The sequence below is a fragment of the Anser cygnoides genome, chromosome 2 (assembly GCF_040182565.1).
Source record: "Anser cygnoides isolate HZ-2024a breed goose chromosome 2, Taihu_goose_T2T_genome, whole genome shotgun sequence".
Lineage (NCBI taxonomy): Eukaryota > Metazoa > Chordata > Aves > Anseriformes > Anatidae > Anser > Anser cygnoides.
The window spans coordinates 35,134,783-35,159,976 of record NC_089874.1 but is presented as its reverse complement, the minus strand read 5'-3'; the positions used below and the strand labels follow the sequence as shown (position 1 = coordinate 35,159,976).

Below are 25,194 nucleotides of genomic sequence, written 5' to 3'. Positions count from 1 at the left end.
TCACTTGCCAAAAGACTTGCTTCCAGCTTTCTTCCTGCTGCTTTTCCAAGAAAAGTAGGATCCCCAGCTAATTTTACCCTGCTTGGTGAAAGATACAGCATAACAAAAACATTCTCTTCAAACGCATCCATTTATTTTGACATTAATTCATCTCAAACAAAAACCACATTGAGAGGAAAGAAAAGGTCAGCAGAATAAAGTAAAACAGATCGAAATCTATCACCATGTCTGTCAAACATGCAGGCAGAAACATCCAGCAAACCAACTAACCAGAATCCAAATTCCACTAGTGCCAGGTCCAACTATTTTGAAGGATGGTGTGAATCCCCCTACACACACACACACGCACGCACAAGACATAAGCAAAGAATATTGCTATCTCTGAGAACAGGAAAAAGAAGCTGCAGTTCACAGAAGCCCTGATGTTGTGCTGTCTGGCTTATTGGAAATGTTCTTGTCTCAGCCAGTTTGTGAAGAATTCAGTAACAACCCCATGACTTCACTCAGTTCTTCCCGATTATATTTGACATGGTCAGAATTTCTGTAGTGAACTGGCTATATTTTTGGTTTGGTCTGTGACTATATTTACTGCTTTATTCAGGAGAGGTATGTCATGGTTTTGGCTGGAATAGAGCTAATTTTCTTCACAGAGGCTTGTATGATGCTGTGTTTTGGATTTTTGATGAAACTAGCAGTGATAACACCAATATTTTAGTTGCTGGAGGAAGAGGGGGGGACGTTCAAAGTGATGGCGTTTGTCTTCCCAAGAAACCATTACGTGTGATGGGCCTGCTTTCCTGGGAGTGGCTGAACACCTGCCTGCCGATGGGAAGCAGCAAATGGATTCCTTGGTTTGCTTTGCTTGCACACATGGCTTTTGGGCTTTTGCTTTACCTAGTAAACTGTCTTTATCTCAAGCCGTGAGGTCTCACACTTTTACCTTTCCGTCTCTCCCCCATCCCACCTGGGGAGAGTGAGTGAGCAGCTGGGTGGCGCTTAGCTGCCCACTGGGTTAAACCACAACAGGTGAAGCAAATCATCAGCTACCTGGGTCTCAGACCCATGCTTCCAAGCGTGCTGTAACATCCTCCTCCTTCATGCACTAGGCAGCCATCTGCTAACAACACCAGCTCTCTCGTTCTGTGTATCACCCTAGAAGATCCCCAGCACTCTGTCACCGTGATGTCAAATACTACCAGAACCCAGGCAGATGCATACTCATGGTATGCTGCACTAAACAAGAAGGTAGGTTCAGTTTGTTGTTTTGCTCTGTATTGTTTCTGACTAAACTTTTCTGCAGAAGACAGGCAGACAGTAAAGCTTGGGAATAGAGGGGCTAATCCCCGAAATATTTCCCCTGCTTTGGAATAAGATCTCTCTGGCATTTGGTAAACACTGCATTCGAAAGTTCATTACATTCAGAAATTAATTTTTATATAGGTTTGATTCCTCAGGACATTATAGTTTTTCTGTATATTCCTGCCTTCCCCCATTGGAAGTTTTTCCTAACCAAAAGGCTCATAATGAGATAATTTATTGTCTTAACCACGGATTTCTGAAAGCTCTGGGGCTGAAATGTGAAGGATTGTGTTTCCTGCTTTGGAAAGACATCATCCTGGAAACTAGTGATTTCCTTTGGAGCTCAACTATGTGAGTAATTTCCCCTGGATCAGGAAGGACTTGGGACTTGGGTCCTGCCACTAACTGGCTCCACCTGGCTTATTATTCCATCATCTCTCACCTAGAGTTATTCTCCCCTATCTATTGCCAGCTCTCTAGCCTGAGTGGCCTCACTGAGCTATAGAAATCTTAGTTTCTGCTGCAGAAGAGTTGAGCCAGTTTCCCAGGGAACAGCACTGGATAGAGTGGGGTGCTTCCACGCACATTGGACTGTGTCTAGAGAGTGGTGCTCCCAGCACAGGGATACCTCAGTCATTCGTCTGAATCCTGCTGCTAACAGTAGTCGTCAAGGGCTGTGAAATTCTGATTCCCAACCCAGCCATATGGAAATACTGTATGTACAGTGAACTGTGTTTCTGGAGCTGATGGCAGGTTTGGGGATTTGGGTGGTGGCATTCGACAAGTGTAGCTGCAAGGACATGAGGTGTATAGATACAGAACCCTATTGATGAGGGCTTTATTATTGACTGCTGCTTCTCAGTGGGGCTGGTGTTGGTATAACGGGTCAAACTGCAGGTGGGTGTAAGTACATTTTGGAGCTGAATGCAATGAGATCAGGATCTGGTTCTATGGACGATGGTTGAAATGCCAGGAGACTGATGAAGTAAAACTGGGGCACAGATCCCTGCCTCAGCAGACAGCTACTGTCATGGAGCTCCAGAGAAAGAAGCTGAGAACTGTGGCAGCTCCCTACATACACAACAGGCAGGGACAAAAGAGCTACTAGTCATATGCCTCACCTGAAATTCTGTAAGCCAGGAACACATTTCCCAGAAAGGTTACTAAATCTGGATAGAGAGGAAATTCACCCAGGCTCTGAAAACTGGACTCAGGACTGTGTTACATTACAGAACCACAGCAGTTGTGCTGGAAGGAAAGTTTGGCTTCCATTTTTTTGCACACATACAGACTCTGAATTAACAACTCTGAATGTTTTTCTCTTTGCACAACAGTAGTTCTTGAATCTGAGTAATCAGTATGAGATTCCATAGCAGACCACCCAATGCTCTAGAAACTGCCAGCGTGACAGAATTAATTTTAATTTTTTCACTTGAACATACTATATTGGCTTTTTTTCTCACGACACATCTGGCCCAAATGCCCAGATGTCCTAGAAGAATAATATTTCAAATATTTTCAAATTTGTTTCCTGTTTTAGTAAGTGGAAGTGAAATCTTTTGCATTTCGCTGGCGTGTTCCTGAAGAGAGCTTGATGAAAATATCCCATTTGTCAAAAGTCAGGATCACAAACATGTACCAGCGAGATGAATTTATATTGCTCCTTTCTCCCTGAGTCTCTCCTCAGACTCATGTTGCCTTTGTAAGCTCCATATCCAAAAACTAGCAGACCATAAAATGCAGAGCAAGGTGATTGAAGGTACAAGTCAAAATGTATGGAGGTAGAACAAAGGTCTCTCAGCCTTCTTCACATGATGAGCCATTGGTCATTAGTCAAAAGGAGCCTTGTCACCACTTGTGGAGAGCAGAGTGAAGGCAGTGCTTCCCTTTGTACCCATAAACTTATACTAAAAGTTATTACATAACCCTACTGGGTATGTCTTATGGGGACAGTGCTTCCTCTGGAAAACCTAGGATTCTCCCATAAAAAGCAGGAAAGAGATGCAAGGGAATGCTCTGCTGGTTCCTGTTAGAGGAAGAGGAAAGAGTAGTGCTTCTTCACATATACTTAATTTAAGAAGTTCCTGGTGTTTTTTGAGAGAAGACTCCCAGTGCTGTGAACCAGAGTTTCAACAAATGGAAAGGACAAGTCCCAGTGCTTTTCTCTTGCACACCTGAGCAGCTCAGAACAGAGGCAAGTTGTTCAGATACAAACACCTGCATAAGGTTCTAGACAGCAGAACATTGAACCTGGCAGTATATTTGTGCTGGCCTAGTATAGCACCTCTCCTCACAAAGAGCTAACCAAAGCATGTGCATTTGCCACCAGTGTTGAAATATAAGTGAAAGGAAGACTAAAGCACTCCTTCTCAGCACAGGGCCAGAAAGACAAAAATTAAAGAAACTAGGAAAAAAAAATATCTCTTTGAAAGTATTAAGGGATCAGTATCACCTTTTACAGAGTGGGACTGGAAATCCATATGATCACAAACAAGGCTTTCTGTGCAAGTCCAAACTTTCTCAAGTAAGGTTTGTAACTTGTAAGGTTTGTTTCTAACTGCTGCTCATCAGTAACACAAAGCAATTGTATCATACCTCTTTAATCTGTCTCTTGGTTTTGTTTTATTCTGTAACATGTTACAAATGACTAGTAGCTGTAGTAAAAGCAATCATTGTTTCCAGTCCACACTTGACAGAATTAGGCAGAACTCATCTATGTTTCGTATTTGGCATCCGGATGCACTGAAAAAACCTTTGCTGATTCGGTATTTTATCCCTCTACCTTCCCCTAGACCCTCAAATACGCAACATGATGATGCTGCATGACCAGCCCTGCTACCACAGACAAACTGAGGGAACTGAAATCCTATCGAGAACCTTTGAGTCCAGCGAGGTACTAACTCCACTTCAAATTCCTTCACGTCCAACTGTCTCACAAGACAGGTAAGAACAGAGTTCATAGAGAAAAATGATTTCATTAAAAATATTTTATATCTAATTGCTGTTACCAGAAAGTATTTTCTTTAGGTTATGTTTTTATGGCATGACTTTTTTTTTTTCTTTTCATTATAACCTCATGCAATAGCCTGTCAGTTCCCTGGGAAATATGTTGGTTACAAGTGAAAAGAGGACTAATGAAATATGTTATGCTGTGGCTCTAGGGCTCAAAAATCTCTTGAAACAATTTTCATAAAGAATAAAGACAACATGTATATTGCATTACTAATTTGGAAAAAAATGTATATATTTCACAAACTGATCACCAACATTTATCATGTTACATTTTGATCTACTCCTGTTTTGAAACTTTTTTTTTCTAGATTGCAAGCTGACCTAGAATTACTGAGATAAAACTTTAAAATTAAAATTTAATGACAAGAAGCCTGCTTTTTGCTTTGGTAGTTACTAACATGCAATAAGAAAGTTTCAGGAATCAATGCATTATTGTATTTTACAGGACCAGTCAGCGTGTTAGGTAGGGCTCAGTATATGGCAGAATTCCTGCAACTTTTAAAGTTCTGGAAATCTGAACTTCTATGTTGTTCAGTACTCATGCCAAAATTATTTTTTTATCTAAATTTCTATTTTTTATATACACAGCATTCAATAGTTAGACATAAGTCCTTCATTGTTCTTTGACATGAGACTTTATCTCTGTTTCTAGAAAACTCAATTCTGAGTTTTCATCTTACCTACAGCCTTCTGTTTTACTACCACTGCTAATTTCTGTTATTTATAACATCGCATATCCAACATCTGAATTCCAGGCAGAGTATTTTGATATTATTGAATTATCATGCCTGTCAAACTACCTTGAGGCCTTCCACTTACGTATCTCCCCTGAGGCAGCTTTTGGTGTTTTAGGGCTTCTATTACAGGAGTTTGGATGAATTTCCATCTTAACTGTTTTAACTGGTGTCAGACTTGAAAGTCTGCTGAATATTAGGCCCAATCTAAGTTTCAGTGAATGTACGGGAAAGATTCACACTGGCTACATAGGATACCCATCAAAAGGAAAATATAGGCTCAGAATTGTCTGCATTGTTAGGATCCTAACACATTAGCAAAGCATCTTTCAGATTGCTACTATTTTAGGCCCAACACAAACAAGAAACAAGCACAGACATGCCATTTCTTTTCTTTCTGAACAGGAAAGCCTCTATGGTAATACAGACAGTGAGCTACACTTTTCTGCTAAAGTGCCACACTCCAGTGAACTCACCAGTTTATATCTGAAAAGGTGTTTGCATGTCTTAGAATATCATACACATTTTTTAAATGGTGCGCTTTTTTCTAGTCACATAGTTATAAGAACATAAATAAATTGAATACAGTTGCTGTCAGCTATTAAAAAGACTGCATCCATGAATTTTATTACCTTATCATCCTGGATTACAGTATTTGTCACCAAGATTTGCACTGATAAACATCCCTCAGAATAACCAGAGATATGTATATTTGTAAAACCCTGTAAGTTTTTATATATATACACAACAAAGGTAATCCAAGATTTTTTTTCTGTGATTAGACAATCAGATTCAGGTTGACATACTAAAATGATGTATGTAGTTATTTGTGTGCTAATTGGACAAGAGAAAATAAAACAAGGTTCATCTCTTTCCACTCTCCCCCTCCCTCCAATTCACTGAATTCCAAATCAATCTGTTACTCACTGACTACGTCATAGACTACATCTATGTTGGCAAGTACAGTGGAGTATGGGAGAAGACCATGACATAGTTGGTGTTGGAGACCTGAGGTCTAGAACAAAATGCATTTCAGGTGCTTTCTACTTCAGATTACCTGTAGTGTGATTCCAGGGACTAAATGCTTCAGTACACTCCCACTGCATTTCTGGAGCACGTCTTCCAGTTAATTTCATCCAGAAGGAACCCAGTTCATGCGCTCCAAGCCAAGGCACTGCTGAATATAGACCATTGGAAAATTCATGTCAAAAGTGTATTCCTGATCCAAATTAAAATGCCAGTGTGAAGGCATCCTATGTGAACTCGTATAGAATCAGGTCTTAAGCCTCTCTCTCTACAAACACACTTTCCACAGACCTTCTAGAAGCTGTCAGCAGCACACTGTCACATACGTTGGCCTCACATGCTGATCAAAACAGTTACTGTAGCCCTTCACAAGCTCACAGTCTAAGACACGTTATTCTTTTCCTTTTTTTTTTTTTTTTTTTTTTTTTCCAGAACAAAAGAGCTAGAAAGTTAGAAGTCAGTTGTCAGCATTCAGAATAAATCTAGATCACGGAATTCAGAAATGGAAAATCTTTATTAAGTCATTGACTATATTGCTAAGACTCTGAAATTCACAATATACTCTTTAAAACTTTGTCCACCTGAGGCCTCATTTGATATTCTCTGGACAGAAGCAGTCATCTTTAATATCACTCGATCAATATCAGCTGCTTTTTTTTTTTTTTTTTTTTGAGAATGAGACTTTGAGACATTTTAAGCTTAATAGAGTCCTGTTTGGACTGAATGATGATCAGCCCCAGAAATCTGTGTGTGCAGTGTTCCTCCTTACTGCCTAAGGGAGAGTGGTTGTTATGCTACTTAGTAACCTGGAGATAGCAAACAACAGGAATGATTTATTAATGTTTCCAGCGTGAGTACATTTAATGAATACAAATACCACATCCATGCAAATGACACAACATCTGCCTACCTACATTCATAAAGGGGAAATGAGGATTTAGAAAGAATTTAAGAAATGGATGCTTGTGTTCCTTCAGAAACTTAAGCCTTTTGATAATCCTCAGAACATCAGATTTTTATTTTCGTTCATCCTACAATACAAATGAAGAAGTACAAATGTACAAATTTTTATTTTAGTTCACCTTACAATAAATGTATTGTCCCTTGCATCATGGCAGAATGGATAAAGGAACAGCATTAGGTAGCTGTAGAGTGGTCCTGATGCCCAAAGAAGAAACTAAATGACAGGATGGCACTGTGCTGCCAAGAAACCACAGAGAACAAACCACCATACAGCAGCATTGTGTCTGTATCTCATAGATCATCGTCTCTCACAGCAGAGAAGTCCAAGCTAGCTGGGAGCAAGCTGGGATATCTGTGTGGTTCACCTGGTCCTGTGTTGTGATAGCAGAGCAGTGGCTGCACCACAGTCATGGTATGCAACCATGTCCAGATGCTTCACTCATCAGTAAAGAAATACATAGCATCAGCAAGAGGAGGTAGCAGAGATGAGGCCTAGCTACATACAAGAATCAGAACCATGCATGATGGAATTGCTGACAACACACACAGATCTGGCTGCTAGCTCCCAACCCGGTAACATAAATATCACTCTCTCTGGTTTCATACGAATGAATACAGCACATGAATAAAAGATCCTGAGGGTGACCATGCCTATCACATATCACAGCAGTTCATTAACTACTTCACAGTGTTTTCAGAAAATCCTGCACAACTAAGTCAAATTTATAACACTTATTTTTGCTCTTAGCTCTTGAATAAGAGAGCCTGTATGTATCCCTGACTGGAAAACTACTGCAGTCCAAAAGAAAACGAAGCTTCAAATTTTCTGTGAGTTTGGTGCTGATCTTTAGAACACTTTTAACCAAAACTATGTGAGGTGATAATGCACCTAAACACATTGAACTGCTTGATTTCAAATGACACAGGTGTATGAAAATGTATTGCATATACTTAGCCACTAGCACATCCATGTGAAGTATCTGATACAGCTTGCATTCAGTGTGAATTAGAGCTACTAATGACAGAATGGAATGGAATAGGTTTAGTTCAGTTGGAAGGGGCCTACAAAAATCGAGTCCAACTGCTTGACCACTTCAGGGCTAAAAAGTAACATTTCTCACCCCTCTCTAGAGACTGAGAAAGTTTTTGAAGGCACAAATAACAAATTCTGAAATCAGTGGAAATGAGATGCTAAAGCTTCCACCTGTGACATTGTATATGTTCACTGTCCATACGCCACTCAGTAGTATTTACTGAAGGAACAATGCAGGTATTTGTGTGCAGGCAGCTAAGATTTATATTGTGAGATGCACATGCTGCACATAACAGCTTCTTTCTTCTCTCACTGATCAAAACATAATAGACTTGATTCAACCTTCATTAAAGAATTGACAGTCACTGTTCTACTTACTTCTCCTAGTGCCAGTTCACCAAAATAGCATTATCCAGAATAAGGGTGAGTAACTCAGAGCCAAGAAGATAAAGTCAAAGTTTTCACTGTTTAAAATACTTCAAGGAACCATCACCTTTGCTGCTGTTAAAGGGTGTTTTGGGGGGTTCTTTCTTTCAGATATAAGAAGTTCAGGGAATCCCTTTCCTGCTTCAAGCTTCCTGGGGGAATACAAAGTGTGCATGGGGGAACTGCATTACCTGTATTGCCAGAAGACCAGAGGGCAAAGGCCAAGTCTCCATGCACATTTGTTAGAGGACATCAACATTTTGGTAGTGCTGTTGACCCTTGACCAAGGTAAGTTAGACAAATAATACAATCAAAATGTTTAAGTGAAGGGATTTTAACAAGAATAGCAATAGACACACATTGGGTTAGACAGCAATTTAGACTGAGACATGCAAATATCTGCATTCTATAAATGGAGCAATTTAAGCTTCTACCCTTTTCACAATGCCTGAAATATTAATGTGTGAATATATTGGTACCCACAAATCTCCACAGAGTGTTTTGTTGAAACACTTAATATTCCAAATTTCCATACTTCATTTATTTTTTGCCCATCATTTGATAATGATTTACTGTTGGCTGTTGTCCCAAACACCCTTCCTGGCCTTTAAAATGTCACTACTGGCCTAATTTACCCGAATGCTTAGCATCCACAAATCCCATAGGCATAAAAAATGAAAAGCAGGCACCCAGCTTTTTCAGAAAGCTGTTGTAAAAGCCAAGATCTGTCTTCATCAGACTACAGATGAGGAGAAGAGATCTGGGGTGTGCTTTCTGAGCCAGGGCTCCTTCTCTTGGCCTCTTTGCACACATGGTTTCCTCTTTAACAGCTCCACTGTCACGTCAGCTTTCTGGATGCTCTTTTGCTGCTACTTTTTCAGAAAACCGCCACTCAGCCACACATGATCCAGTCAGACCCAGCTCAGCAGTGTGTCTCTCACCATTCCTAGCTCTGCACCCACTACACAGCCACCACCCAAGCCCAGTTGGGTTCCAGGCCTGTCTGCCTCCGCTGGCCTTGCTCTGTCCAGGCCCTGTTCTTGACTCCAGGTCTGAACGCCAAACATGATCCCTGCAGAGAGAAGCTTCACTGAAGATGGTAACAGTTCCCATGGGCCCATTGGAGGCCTGAAGCTTCAATTTCACCGGGCACGTGGAGTGCCCACCAGCTTAGGGTTGATACATAATCAGAACATAAGGCACCTTGCACACCAAGTCATATTCCCCACCCTTCCCTGCCAGGTCAAACACTAGCCCAGTGCTTTCTGCCTATGAATACATACACGAGCCTCTCTGGTCCCAAATTGCACTCGAGTTTAGCTTCTCCTTTCTCTTTTCCTGACCTCAACCTTGACTGTAGCCCAGAAGTCTCTGTTGGCCCAGATAAGCTGAATGACTATCGCAGTTATCAGGGGAAAATGTCAACAGACACCCTAAGAGGCCCAGCCTCAAATTCAGTTCATCAGGTTGTCAGTTAAAAACCAAATCCCAGCTCTGACCCTAATCCATGGTCTCTGCCAAGAGATCTAACATAACCAGCTGGCCTTTGCTTGAGTCAACCCGTCAGCTTTACCTGGTAACCTCTTTGAAAAGGACTACTATAAGTTTGGCTCATTGGCCCTTATAATTTTAAGCCTGCTCATATCCTAAATAACCCTTTCTAGACCTGTAAAACAAACTCTCTAGATACGAGGGAGTACAGTTCCTCAAGACAATACACAAGTCTACACTCTTGCGGCTGCAACTCTGTTTCTCTGTGAGACAGACACACAGCATATCTTTGCTTCTTCCTCTAGGAGTTCAAAATATAATAGGGTTGATGCCACTTACAGTGAAAACAGTTCCCATCGCTCCTATTGAGTGTTAGGGGTGCATGGTTGGGGGCTATAGGGGCCAAGCTTTCACGGATGGAGATACTCAGCGGTCTCAGGAACTTCAGATTCAGGCACAGGTGCTTGACACCTCTCAAAATTCAGCCCTGCATAATTTAGATGTTGAAACTGTGAACAGATTTCCACACAGGTAGCATCTATGAGTTTTGGTATTAAGAATTACCTGAAAAATCAAGACACAAACATACACATTGATTTGAATTTTTATGAGCATATAAAGCATAAGCATTTTACATTTACATTTTCTCTTTGCACAGAGGCCCTCCCATTGAGCAGTACTATGATGTCATCCTGCTGAAAAAAAGTGATGTGCATATGAATGACGATCTGTAAGTTTAAACTGTGTGTTACACAGATTGTGAATTTAACAGCAAACTGAATATTCATTCCACTCTGGTGATACTATGCATATGTGATATGAAGTGCACATATGATATGTGAAATCTGAAGGAACATGTTCCATAAAAAGGGATAAGCTAGTAAATAACAAACAACAGCAAACACAGCTAGAAAAGAAATTCAGAATATGGCATTGTGCCCCTTCAGTTTGGTGTCTTTTCAACAAGGGTCTCTGAATTGGTTTTACAGATCTTCCATTTTTATCACCTTGTAATACTCAAAAATACTGTCCTTTCTGCTAGTTAGAATCTAGATTAAATTGAAGTAACTGCGGTAACCATGACACCGTGTGTATTTCAGTCCATTTTTCTGGTATATATATATAGAGAGAGAGAGAGATGCGTTTTAGGAGGAGGGTTGGCAAGGATTGTTTTCCTCACTGCTACTGCTTAAGAGAAAGATTGAGTGAATTTGGATGGGGCTGCACTTCTGCAATCCAACATTTTGCCACTTGATGGCACCAGCAAAACATTTAACATTGCTTAAACCACTGAGATTAATTCAGTTTAAAGTAATTTAAAGTTTAAATGTAAATTCTTCAAACGCAGAAAATGAAAGAAGCTACACCTCTCACGTCAGCATTAATAGCTACAGCACATTAGAAACCTGAGAACAATTCTGTGATTATTTTTTTTCAATTATCTTTATAGGGCTGTGAGGGGTATTGTTTGACCCTCACCAGTCTCCATTTAGCCCCCTTGCATGTGAGGTACCTGCTCCCCATTTTGTGCAGACTCAACACACTCCAGAAAAGCAGGAGAGCTAATTGTAAACAAGCCACAGAAGCTACACAAGGAAACCTCCCACCCTGCTCTTTGTAGTCAACTGCTCTTTGCAGGCTCTTCTTTTTACTACCTCATTACAGTAAGCAGGACAAGAAGAGTTGAATTTGGTTACCTACAAGAGTGCACAGGCCAAGACTCCTTCATACTGGGATAGCATATGGCCTTTCACCAGCAATGCACATTAGAGGTATTGGCTGTGCTGCTTTTGCATAATTTGATTACAAGCTACAAGGAAGTAGCAAGTTTCCTTGCAAGTTTCTTCCTGCATATCTCCCAAGCACTTAGAGACAAGAACTGGCCCATGACCTTTTGAAATTGTGCATACACTTCAAGTTTGAGATATACAACAAATGCAGAAACAGGCTCACTCATCCTTTAACACTGACCACTTCCATGGGTATTTGTTTTTTTACGTTGCATAGCAAAACTGGTTGATTCTGGTTTATTTCCTAATCCATCCCAGAATGGGATGGAGTACCAGAAAACAATTTGGCCCACTGTGACTTGCTAGTCAAATAATTGTCCTGTTACATGACATGTATATTGGTATCCATGAAACAGCAGAAGCACAGGCAGATTGTGGAGTAAAATTTAAAACTGTTATTTGCACAGGGTAGGAGTGTTTTCAGTAATTCCTAGGCTGCTCAACCTAAAATGCATCTTAGTAAAGGATGCTCTGAGACCTGTTCACTTCACAGCAAGGGTTTTCCTCATGCCAGTTGCTTACCAGAACGGAACATCCACATACTCAGGACAGGCACATTTCTGGGGATTTGATTCATTAAGACGAAGTAACCAGGAACTGCTGTAACTATATGGCCTTGTGCTGGCTATATAAGGAACAAGTAGGTTTTATACAAGCATAGGTTAGACTCTGCCCCCACACATACTCAAAAGTACACAACCTTGGACACTGAATGTTTGATCATTAGCACACTGATGTACTTTCTCCATTATTTTGCACTCACATCTTCATCTGAAACATGCTGGGTCTCTAAAATATATTATGGTTTATGTTTTGTTCTGGTTTAAACATTTGTTTCCATTTAAGATTATATTTTCTCTGTCTTTTAAAGACCTTTAAATTGAAAGAGAGAGTGTATCCTTTAAAAAGAAAAGTGAAACACACCAAAAAAATCTGTCATGTTCATAGTTCAAGGTCTTTCAGAGCAAATATTCTTCCTGCTGTCAGAGACTATTAAGCGGTGACAGCCACATAGAACCTTTCTTGAAAAATGCCCATTGAGTGCTGCTCTGCAGGTCTACTTGGGAGCTGTTAATACTCAATTTATTTACCTTATAGCCTGTGAGGGCTCCTTTGAGCCATTACTGTCTTTTGCGGGAAATGAAATACCAGACATTTGCAGTAACTCTGTACACCTTCATGAGACAACTATGCTTTTGCCTTAAATATGCACCCTACATATCCTTGTGCAATCCTGCATTAGAATGAATCACTTGGTTTGCACAGATGTATTTTTGCAAGTGCATTAGCAGTGGGCTACATGTGCCACCCCTGTCAAATGTACCGGAGAAAAGTAGTTGCCTCCTTCCATCTAAAGGTGTTATGAGTCCTCAAGTTCACATCAAACAAGACCATAAAAATTCTGAAAGGCCTTGAAAAACATCCTTGAGCCATTGCTAGAACCTTAGCAACACACACACACTGCATCAGTGCATTTACAACTGTCCTTCCAAAGACAATTCACACCAACAAAGTTTTGGGTGCATTCAGCAGCACCACAGAATGAATCAAAACTGTGTTTTCTCCACGTGGGTTTTAATCTGCTTTCACTGCATATCATGCCACACAGCAGTTCCATTCCTCTGCTTTTGCCCCAGCTCCCTGAGCCCTGGTGGTTCCCTGACGTGCAGCTCAAAGTGCCCAAACTGCACTCATTGCTAGGGAAATGGGACAGTGTCCAACGGGACCACTCCATGGACTTGTTCTGGGGCTTTCTGAACTGGCAGCATAAGTCCCTCCATCTTGAGCCTGACTTCTTTGACCGTGATAGACTCCATATTCTTTGTGGACTGAGCATAAAGGGGCAGATAATGATTACTGAGCAACTGCATTTTGTGTGTCACCAGCAGACTCCAGTCTACTAGAAGTTCACTGAAAGCCTCTCAGACCCAAGTCTGGAAATATTACTACTCCTTTCTTCCTTTCCTGTTGGAGCTCGACCTTTCTATAGTGCCATCCATTCTGAGTGGCTTCAGGACTGATAACCCAGTTTGAGTTTTAAAAATGTAAGGGACACTCTAAATAACTGGACACCTTTGAAAATGTAAAGCTTTGCTGGCTGTTACAACCTGAGCTCACAAAGCTTCTCTGAATCACAGCAGTCACGAAAATGCATAGTTATCCTTATTTTATTGGTGCCTCGTGTTATAATGAGAAGTGATCTACAAAGGTATTTAAACAGTTCTGCCATGATAGAGCACAAAGCAGGCTTATTCTCCTTATACTTGCATATTTGTATCAGGAATATGTCCAATGAATTCAATGAAGAATGTAACAATTCACACTGTAACATAATGTGAAGGGAGAATAAACACTAAGAATTTTCCTCCATGTCTAAAGCACTGAGCAATTTCTGTTCTAATTGTAGAAATGGAAAACCAATTAGAAGTATCTATGGAAAAAGCATCTAAAGATTGTTTTTCTGTAAGTGTGGCTATTTCTGTAAAAGCTTTCATTTTTCAAGACAAAGTTTGAATCAGAGTCCCAGATCATTATAACAGTATACAAACGGTTGTCAAAATCCAACACGTAATGTTTAAATGCTGTTATCTTCGTGGCATCACGCACTAAAAGGGAAGCAGATCTTTTGCTTAGCTCAGTTGAGGCATGAGTTATGTTGGCATGGTTATTTGGGAGATGTAGCACTTCTTGGTGATCACACTGAGTCCCATAGAACCACAGCAGAGACTTCACAATGAAATGCACAAATACTGCTTGTTGTATCGGAACAACACGTGAACAAAATTATCTGGCACATGAAAGTTTATCTTCAAAAGAACCATTTCAGTGTGGAAAGAAATGAGCACAGGATTGTACTGAACTTCTTTAGGCACCTTCTGCTAGGGAATGAATCCTGGACATCTCTCTCCTCACTGAGAAATATGAGGGGGTTTGGCAATATGAAGATTTTGGTATATGGCCTGTAGAATCAAGAAAGTTCAGATGAACACCATGCAAATAATAAAGCTTAAGAAAAGATTATCATCAGACAATTTCTCCTACCCATATAAAGACCCTTTCAAGCAAGATCAGGTAATTTAGGCTTCCTCATGAAAAATGTGAGGATTTTACAGCTCTAGGTGAGCCAGTTAGATTTTTTACTAGATGATAAGTCCAGTAATAAAATTGTCTTTTTGTTTGTTTGCTTGTTTTTCATTATACCACACAGAACCATTAAGCAAATTAATTTTTTTTTTTAATCTTAGACATTTTTCTGTCTTGGTACAATCACCAAGAGACTCTTAGCTAGCCTCAGTGATGAAATTCTTGCCCTTTAAATTTAGTGTTTTCTTTTGGCTGCTTTTTAAAAATTCATTTGAAGCATAAACTAAGTCTCCATAGTAAAATATAAATAATTTATCAGCATGGAATTAATAAGTACTTTCCCTGCAAGTGTGAATAGGATGCATTTTGTGTTTTGCATTACTGATTTATTTTTACTAATAGCACATGCAGTTGTTAATTAATATGGAGTTTATTACACAGAAGTGTAAGAGGCTAGATTTTTTCCCTCACTCCTTTTAAGAAGACATTCTGCATACCACTTGTTCCAGGCACTGTTTCAGCCTTTGGCACCTAGCAACACCAAACATTTCTCGTGGAATGAGTGATACCAGTAATAACATTGCCTGCGCTGCTTACACATTGATTTGTCCCTAATGTATATTGATTGCACTAATTCAGATAAAGTATGGGAGGTGCAAATGAAAGTGGGTCTTTTCAAGTAACTCTTTTTCTTCCCTAATACAAGCTTCGTAAGCCACCAAGCAGTTTGGCTAAGTAAGTACATTTCACCTTTATTGTACCTCATCACGTCCTTAATGAGATAAAACGACAAGACCTTTCTCTTATAGCCATAATTGCACTGTGTAAGTTCCTTGGGAGTAAGCAGCGGCAAAAAGCTCTCTCTCAAACAAAGCATATAGTGATAGGTTTAGCAGGTTATCAGTGTTTGCCCAGCACACCCACTCTCCTAACAAATACTGATCTTGCTGACTTGCCTATGGGCTAATTAGGGTTTTCCTGGCTGTGTTGTTCATAGCCTCTTTACCCAACGAGAATGAAAGTATGCAAATCTAATGTATGTATAAAGCAGATTTGGGAGAGGGAAGCCTAGAAAGAGCTCAGCTTGGTAAAACGACTTGTTACCTCATGATGGACTGACTCAGGAACAGATGAATTTGGCTGCTAATTAAGGTCAAGACTTTGCTTTCAGCAGCACCTGGGGAAAGGCATTTGCTCTCAGTAAGCTGCTGCATGCAGTTATGGTCGAATTTAGAAAAATCCAAAAGGGGTGCTATTCTCTCTTACTTGGAATAAACCTCATTTAAACCTTTCATTTTCCTCAGAAGCCTTTTATTTTCCTCAGAAGATTCCTGTTATTTCAGGATTTTATTTTTTTTATTAGTTTGTCATGAAAAACTGAAAGCTGAAAAAAACAGCCACAGCAACCTTGGAACTCTCTGTGAAGTCCTGGTTCTCAGTACCCCATAAAGCTTTCCAGTTTAGCTTTATCCTTCTTACTCTCATAAATAAATACTTCCTTATACACAAATTTTGATTTTGCATGCTCAAACTCAGCTACTATTAATTTCAATTGAAGCTGCGCAAGAATTGGAAGTTCACATTTCCCTTCCCTTAAGCCACGTAACAGTAAATGTGAATTGGTCTGACTGTTTACATACAAAGTTGTGGTTCTTTTCTTGCTGAGGAACAGCATAGGCAATAAAGAAGCAACTCCTGATTCCTTCTTTCTTTAAGCTACTCATGGGAATGCTCTTTCATGCAACACCCCATTAGAAGTGATATTTGTAAGGATGCACCTTTTGATTGTGATTATTTTATGGAAATAAATGGTTGGCAACTAACGAAGCCACTGAAGTCATCTGCAGAGCTAACAAGAGTATTAATTATTCTGGTTTTACATCAGTGCCCTAGCCCAATAGTCCTAGTCCTAGTCCAAATGGCAGATGACACTGCTTCCGTTGTGATGGGTTTTCTTCACTCATTATTCCCACCACCACCACCATCTCTTTTCACACTGTTCCTCATGACAGTCTTTCTTTGCTTACCCCTTTCACCTCTGCCATTTTTGGAGTCTACAGGGAATAAAGAGGAAAAGATTTCTCTTTCCTGAGAGAAAAAAAAAAAAAGAAAAAGATTTAAAGAAAAAAGATTTTCTTTCCTGGAAAGATTTCTCATCAATTCTTCAGTCATTTATGATTTCTGGAGTGGGTACCTCTCTCTGCAGAGCAATCCTGCCCTGCATTCTATCGAGGGCAGAGTAAATTCCTGAATATGGTGATCTCTGATATGGTTTGTGATAGTCACAACAATTGTGTTGTTCTGAAAGACTTATTCATACATAATTGTAGCTAACAGGAAGACTATAAGGATAGAAGCAAACATTTTTACTTGCATTTGGGGTCTGACAGAGGCATCCTTTCTCCATTTTGACTGGGTCCATCTTTAAGCATCAGGGAGAAATTGCTATAACCAACAGACCCACTTCACTGTTGTACTTCACTGTCGAGAGGCATAGCCACTGCGCCTTTGACTGGGGAGTGTCAGTGGCCCGGGTATGCAGTTCTGCAACTTGCAAATATAAATCTAATGATTCTCTTTCATGTAAGCAGAGAATATAGGAGCAGGCAAGGGAATGATCATTGTGAATTCATGGTAGGGTACAAGCAAAAGAGGATTAAAGAACAAAGATGTCACCTTCCTGCTTCTTACTTCTCTCCCAGTTCTTGCGAAGTGTCATATTTAATGCTAAAGCTCTGTGAAATGTGAAATAAGGAAATGTGAAATAAGGAAATTTTCTTTCTTTTCATTCATCCTCCTGCCAACTGAAACCAATCCAAGACCGCTGTGACTGCCATTTCCCACTTCTCATCTCTACCAGACACACATCTCTAGGTATGCCATGTTCCCAAACTTCAGATCACCTGAGGATCGAGACACTGGGATCGATGCAAGCAATCATCAGCCCTTCCACCCCAATATCCCTAGCAATCCTTATAATGTGGTTGTTCTAAGGAAGACCAAAGGTAAGACTGCTCTCTGAGGATTTATCATTTATTCTTGAATCTTATTTAGAAACTCTGCTTAAGTCTTGTGACTCCTTTCTAATGAAGCTCCATACAGCCAGGATCTGAGAATATCAGTGACCAAGCTAAGCATCTTGGCTTAAATTGGAGCTCTGCATGCTGATTGTTGCATTCTCCATGGGAGATACCTCAGCACTGAGACTGATGAATTAACCTCTGTCTCATATGAAGACCTTGTAGACTCAGAAGTCAACAGAGCTCTTAAAGCTCTTAAGTGCTATTCCCCATAAATATGTATCATTCAGTGTATCTGATACCTTCTGTCAGGCAAATGATTCTTCACAGTCTGAGGGAGTGGTGGGGAAAGGAAAAAAATGCATCAAGAGGGATCAAAAACTAACAAATTCTGGGCAAATGCCATGTCTGCCACACCTTTGCTGAGGACAAAAGTTACCCCTGAAAGAAGTTCTGAATGATTTAAAATATTTTATCACCATACAGATGGTGGAATGAGGTCTAGAATGACATAGTAACTGATTTTTACAGAACACCATGTAAGCCGTTGTGACATGTAATTTTTTAACCCCAGCAGAATTTTGTCCTGGGAGTGGCTTACATAATGCATCAGATGAAAAATTTTGCTTTTCCTTGGGGACAGTCTACTGCATTGGGATTCTGACAGGTACTTCATTCTGGATGACTCTGCTGACCACCAGCATAAACCGATGAGCAGTCTTTAGCAGCTGTTGACCACAGAGGCTCAAGGGGAATTTGGGACAGCAGAAAGCCAGCGCCACGGCACTGCTCCTCAGAAGGGGTTTGGCAGTAACTGTGTGGAACAGAAGAAGCACACGCTGGCGTGTCTAAGAAGCTCTTCAGTACTGTAAAAGATGATAACGTTAAGTAGTAGGTTAATTTGCACTAATGAGCTGCCATTCCCAGTCACTGCCAGTACTGTACAATTAAGTATCTAATTGGATATATGAGCCATTTTTTTTGTGGGGTACTTGTCCACCCAAACCAAGTATCTCTCCACAGAACATATAATGCCAGGAGCAGTCATTTTCAGTCGCTTTTCAATGATCATTTTTCAATGTAAGAAACATTAATCACATGCGGAGGTGGGTTTATTGTGACTACAAAGCCTATTTTTGCACAACAGAAAGATCACTGGAGGCCAAGATCTATTTCCAGCAAAGCTTAGCAGGTTCGGAATTACTAGCTAAGGGGGCAGCTACTGCTGGCACTCAGAAAACACTTTAACTCCATTTGCTGTTCCCTCCGTATGGTTTGGTTTCCTTAAAGATCAGGATGCTCCACTCCTCACTGACTGAAGCAGAAATCTCTGGTTAAGTACAGATGACGCAGATCACATGTGGGTGACTTTTACCACTGGAAGGTTATGTTTTAAAAATTTTCACAGCAAGGTTATGTTTAATATTTTTTTTTTTTGCCCTTTCTACATCTTGCTTCTACAAAACTCAGAGTAATTATTATGTAGTCAATGACAGAACCACGGTTGGAAACAAAGCTCTTGCAAGCATACACTGCAGTTTCATTTTTATCAGACATCTAGAATAATTCAGTTATTCTGCTGAAGGTGACAATATGAGTACAAAACCAGCCTCACAATTCATCAAACTTTATTGTTTGCTGTTGTTGTTTGTAAAAATCATGCACAGAAAATGCAGTATGAATCTGCTGGTGTGTGAATTAACCCAAAGCTCCTACCAGTTGGTCATGGGCACGTGTCAGTCAGCTCGATCAGGGGTATAAGATCCAGCCCTCAGCAACTTGTCACCACCAACCCCTCTGCCTGAGACAACCATCTGGTGGTGAAGATGGTTTCTGCTGTCCTTCAGCCTAAACAGTTGTTAAACAGCTGTTCTCTTCCTACAGGGATATAGCCTGAAGTTTGATGACAGATAAAAGCCATGAAGAATGTAGGAAAAGACAGTGGTAAACAAAGAAAAATACAGCCTTTGGAGACGCACAGTCTTATGAATGTGGCAGGGGAAAATCAAAGTGGCAGTCCATTTTCAGGCTGTTATTGTGACTGCAAAAGAAACTTTATATAGCATGTAATGTTCTGCCTTGGTGTGGCTACCATGCATAAGTTGATTCCAAGTTCTTTGAACTGAATTCAAATGAATTACGTGACTGTTAAATCTTCCTATTTGAGTAGAAATACTGTACTGAAGATTTTTATTAGCATTTTCTAATATGCTAATTTAGCATACTAAGCATACTATGAGAGGGATATTTTAAACTTTTAAAACATTGTTTTTCTGTGCATTTGGTTTATGCCTTACCTGTTTCTTCTTATCCTTCAGCTTCCTAAGTTTGCTGAGGAAAAGGGTCAAATATACTATCCAAACAAATATATCCAACAAATGTACTATCCAAATTCAATATACTATCCAATCCAAGATGGTGGCCCCTAATTCCACTTTTAAAGAGCTAGAACATAACCTCTCTCCAAGAACAACCAGCATGCTACGAAACACTGAAAGGGCTCAGGGGATCACAACATACAGTCGGAACTTCACAGGTAAGCAATTTTTTTTTTCATTTACTTGGAATAGCAACGAAAGACCACAAGGTGTCACCCTCTAATTCTCTCTAAAAAAAATAAAATAATTTTTTTGTCATTTAGTAACAAAGGTCATAAAAACTGTAGATTATCTGAGATTTTTCAGGGGGGCTGAGCACTAATTTTCATTTTCCTAACTGATAAAAACATGTGACAATAAAATATGTCTCCATTAAGGAAGAGGTCCTATGAATCCCCTTATACTGCATGACTATTACATGAAAGCAGTTGGCAGACTAACTGGAGAACTAGGTACAGACGTGGAACTTGTAAGTACTGCCTTTACTAAAAATCTGATGCTTTCACCACAGTAATATTGACAAGAGTATTACCAGATTCAACTAAAAGAATTAAGCCCTCCCTTTAATAACACTTAAATGCAAGGCAAGAATCATTCTAAGAGAAAGGCTAAAGTTCTGTATACTAAATCACTCCTGACAGAGCTTCCTGACAGAACTTATGTAATGGATTAGTGATTTGTTCAGGGTATGAGGTGCTGGGAGTAGGTTACGGTGACATCTGCATATTTTTTTTATCTTATCATTTAAAATTGCCACCAACTCATGACAGCAATTCAAAGGACCTTTTGCCTTGGAAAGTAGAAGTAATAGTCTCCATAAAATGAGTTGGCAGCTCTTATGAACCGTGCAGTACTGCAGAGACTGAAACATCCTGGCTAGACGTTTAGCTGGTGTTAATCAGCACAGCTCCACAGCTCCACATCAGCTTATTGTCTTTATTGCACGGTGCTTTATCTGATAAGTGACTTAGTATCATTGCAGACTCCTGTGTCCTTACTAACTATACCAGTTTAAGTTTGGCAGAGTTCCTGTGATTCATCCTTCTCCATTTATGTGAGTGGTTTGCTTTTTTTTTCCCTAAGGATGCATCAGTAACATTGCCAAATTCTATTTCATTGCAAATACTTACTTTTAAGAACATAGGCATGAACATAGATAGGGAAACTCCATGCTTATTGTCTTCAAAAATTTTGATAGTCAGTGTGGCCTGTATGAAAGTCTAAAAATACTATTTTATTAAATGCTACCCATGCAAACAAAGCATAACATTGTAGATACGAATAGCAAATCAACTTGTTTTGCTTTTTGCTAATGCATCATTACCTGTAATGGCTTAAGCCCTTTCAGTGACACCTGCACATTGTCATGCTGAGTACGTACACAGTTATAATTGTTACCAACTAAGCAATTTTGCACGTAAAACAGATTCCTGCTCACCCTTTCACAGCACTGCTGGCTTTACAGTACTTGCAGGTTCAAACTTCTTTGCCTCTAATGCCTTCATATGTGATTGCACAAATATATGAGAAGCAGGTCAGCCAACGTAAGATGCTGTCATTTTCTTTTTTTATAGTCAAAAAATTGCCCTGGATAAAAAGTCCCCAAATTGTTGTGCTTTTTTTCTATTTTATTTTAATTCCAAGAAATTAAACCCCTTCTGAAATGGTATTTACAAGTCTTTGATAACTGAATTGGAAAAGTTGTCTGGCTTTTTCTCCAGCATGATGAAGAAACAAATGTTTTGCTTTGTGATGATGAAAACTTCAAAGAACACCTTCAACAGCTTGTCTCTGGAAATGAAAATCCAAACAAGCAGCTTACATTAATTCAAAACAGAGCAGTATTATTGCCCTCTGGCTTCCAAAGTGTGATCAGTAGAGGCCATGCTGATTTATCTGAGCAACATTATCCCACTTAAAAGACACATACATTAAATATCAAAAATTTGGACTGTTCAGCACAGTAATTGCTGAAGTCCACTCTTTGGGTACAGGACTCAAACATACTTTGTATGAACAGTCCCTATACAATGTAGCTTTGACTCTGCACTGGTATCTGAAGCCTCAACATGATAAATGACAGATACAGGGTAACAACATTCGAGCAGTGGTGCATTGCCTATGTCATTGATGAAGACATTGAAAAGCACCAGTCCCAAGACAGACCCCTGAACAACACCACTCGTCACTGGCCTCCACCTGGACATAGAACCACTGACCACTACTCTCTGGCTGCAGCCATCAAGCCAACTCCATATCCACTGGGTGATCCACCCTTCAAATCCATACCTTTCCAATTTAGAGATAAGGGTGTTGTGTGGGACCACGCCAAAAGCCTTTCAGAAGTCCAAGTAGATGGCATCAGTTGGTCTTCCCTTGTCAACTGATGCAGTCACTCCATCATAGAAGGCCATCAGATTGGTCAGGCTTAATTTGCCCTTGGTGAAGCCATGCTGGCTGTCTCCGATCACCTCCTTGTCCTGCATGTGTCTTAAAATTGACTCCAGGAGGATTCATTCCATGATCTTGCCAGGCACAGAAGTAAGGCTCACCGGTCTGTAGTTCCCCGGGTCTTCCTTTCTACCCTTTTTAAAAATGGGAGTGATGTTTCCCTTTTTCCAGTCACCAGGGAAATCATGGGACTGCCATAATTTTTCAAATATAATGGAGAGTGGCTTGGCAACTACATCAGCCAATTCCCTCAGGACCCTGGGATGCATGTCATCAGGTCCCATAGACTTCTAGTTGTTAAGTTGCGTCAGGAGGTCCCGAACTGGCTCTTCACTTACAGTGGGAAGGACTCTGCTCCCCCAGCCCCTGCCTAGAGGTTTGGGGACTCAAGAGACATTGGAAGCCTGACCACTAGTGAAGACTGAGGCAAAGAAGTTGTTAAGTACCTCTGCCTTCTCAATATCTGTTGTTAGAAGTTCTCTGTCTTCATTTGTCAGAGGCGATATGCCCTTCTTAGTCTTCCTTTTGCAGCCAGTGTACCAGTAGAGCCCCTTCTTGTTATTCTTTGCATCCCTCACCAAGTTAGGTTCTGTCAGTGCTTTGGCTTTCCTGATCCCATCCCTACACGTCCGGCAAGTGTTTCTGTACTCTTCCCAGGACACATGGCCCTGTTTCCAAAGTCTATGCATTTCCTTCATTTGCCTAAGTTTGACGAGCAGGTTCTTTTTCAACCATGCCAGTTTCCTACCTTCCCTGCTTGATTTATTGCGTATGGGAATAGAGAGCTCTTGTGCTCTAAGGAAACTACCCTTAAAGAGTTGCCAGCTCTGATCAGATCCTCTGTCCCTAAGAACTGTGTCCCAGGGGATCTTGTCCACTAATTCTTTGAACAGCTGGAAGTTGGATCTTCTGAAGCTCAGGGTGCTGACTTTGCTCTTAGCCAGGCCCATTTCAGTCACTGTTTATACTATCATACTGTTTAGAAGACCACAAATTGGAAAACAGATGCTTACAGAAAAAAAAAAAAAAAAGAGATGACAGCACAATCTAATTATATCCATTTGCATCTTGTGCATAGGGATGGAGCAGAATTATTTTTTCTTTTCCAAAGCATAAAGACCAACTCTAATCTCTCTATATGGCAGGGCAGTAATGACTGTCTGGACTGATTCCCTTTGCCAGCCTGTTTTGCATACTATCAGAGTGAAGTAGTAGCCAAGAGTAGCCAAGTTCTCATACCTGGCGCAGTACTCCAGGTTCCTAGGAATGATGCTTCCCTCGTTTTCCACAATGTGAGGCAGTAAAGATAGACACATAACTGAGTAAATTTCACTAGTCCCAGAAAATGGTTACACCAATCCCTGCTAAAATAAGAGACTTAAATTACACTGTTAATTCTGTTCCTTCCTCCATTAGAAAGAAACATTTCTCTCTAGTCTCTCACAAGTGAGACCTCTTGAAGGGCGCACTGCACGTTTACTTCAAGGCCGACGTCCCCACGAATCTACTCTGCAAGAACAGTGCTCCTGCCAGGAGCAGGCCCAACTGCCTCGCCTGTGTTACCAGAAAGATCATTGTCTGGATACAGGGCTGCCAATAAACGAATTTCAGAAAATCGCTGACACGTGGCAAACAGAAGCACTGTACAAGAGGCAGTTTTCAGGAATGTCTTAACTTGAATCCCTTCCAAAATCTGCACATTCCCTTTCCTGTGAAGATTTCAAGCCCAAACATTTGGACCAACATACAGTATGGGAAAACCCAGTTAGCCTAAATAAACCAGTCTTACCACAGGATGTAAACAGCAAGGGAAGAAGAATTGAATTGCACAACCTCTGGTATCAGGAAGCCAGTCAGCCTGCATGGAGACCAGAGAGGCAAAGAGAGACAGCACTGCCTGAATGGATCCCTGGCTATGAGGTTCTTGAGCGCCAGACAGCACTGCTGGAGCTGCAGGATTCCTTCTCTAAGACAGCAGCACTAAAGCGTTTTCATGATTCTATACATGGAGAGACAAAAGATCTCAGAGATAACATTACTGAGGGAAAGAAACACAAATTCTATGGATTCAATGCTTTTTATTTCCATAACTGACGCATTCCCTGGTCTTTTTAAAATACTAAAAAATAAAAAGTACTTCAATATAACATGTCTATTCTTGTGTGCTGGTTATGGCTGAGATAATTTATTGTCTTCATAGTAACTCACATGGTGCTATGTTTTGCATTTGTGATGAAAATACTGTTGATAACACATCAATGTTTTAGTTGTTGCTGTGCAGTGCTTGCACAGAAGTAAAGGATTGTTCTGCTTCTCATGCTGCTGTGCCAATGAGGAGGCCAGGGGTGCACAAGCTGGTAGGGGACACATGAACGACAACAACAACAAAATCACCAAACGCACTATTTTTAAACATCTTAAGTCCTGTTTGCAAAGCCTTTCAAAAATAAGAACAGTGCAGTGGAAAGTTTATTGGAAAACCACCTC

At 40.3% G+C, this 25,194-nt stretch overlaps 1 protein-coding gene across 1 annotated transcript; it reads left to right on the top strand.

Annotated features, from left to right (window-relative positions):
• Positions 1 to 577: 577 nt before the first annotated feature.
• SPMIP4 (sperm microtubule inner protein 4) lies at positions 578 to 25,161 on the top strand. Its single transcript, XM_066991124.1, is given in 10 exon segments — positions 578 to 1,245; positions 4,092 to 4,242; positions 8,605 to 8,781; positions 10,643 to 10,718; positions 15,565 to 15,593; positions 17,679 to 17,863; positions 18,620 to 18,746; positions 20,197 to 20,414; positions 20,634 to 20,725; positions 24,124 to 25,161. Coding segments are annotated over 10 exon segments (1,758 nt in total). The 5' UTR covers positions 578 to 1,220; the 3' UTR covers positions 24,802 to 25,161.
• The last annotated feature ends 33 nt before the right edge of the window (positions 25,162 to 25,194 follow it).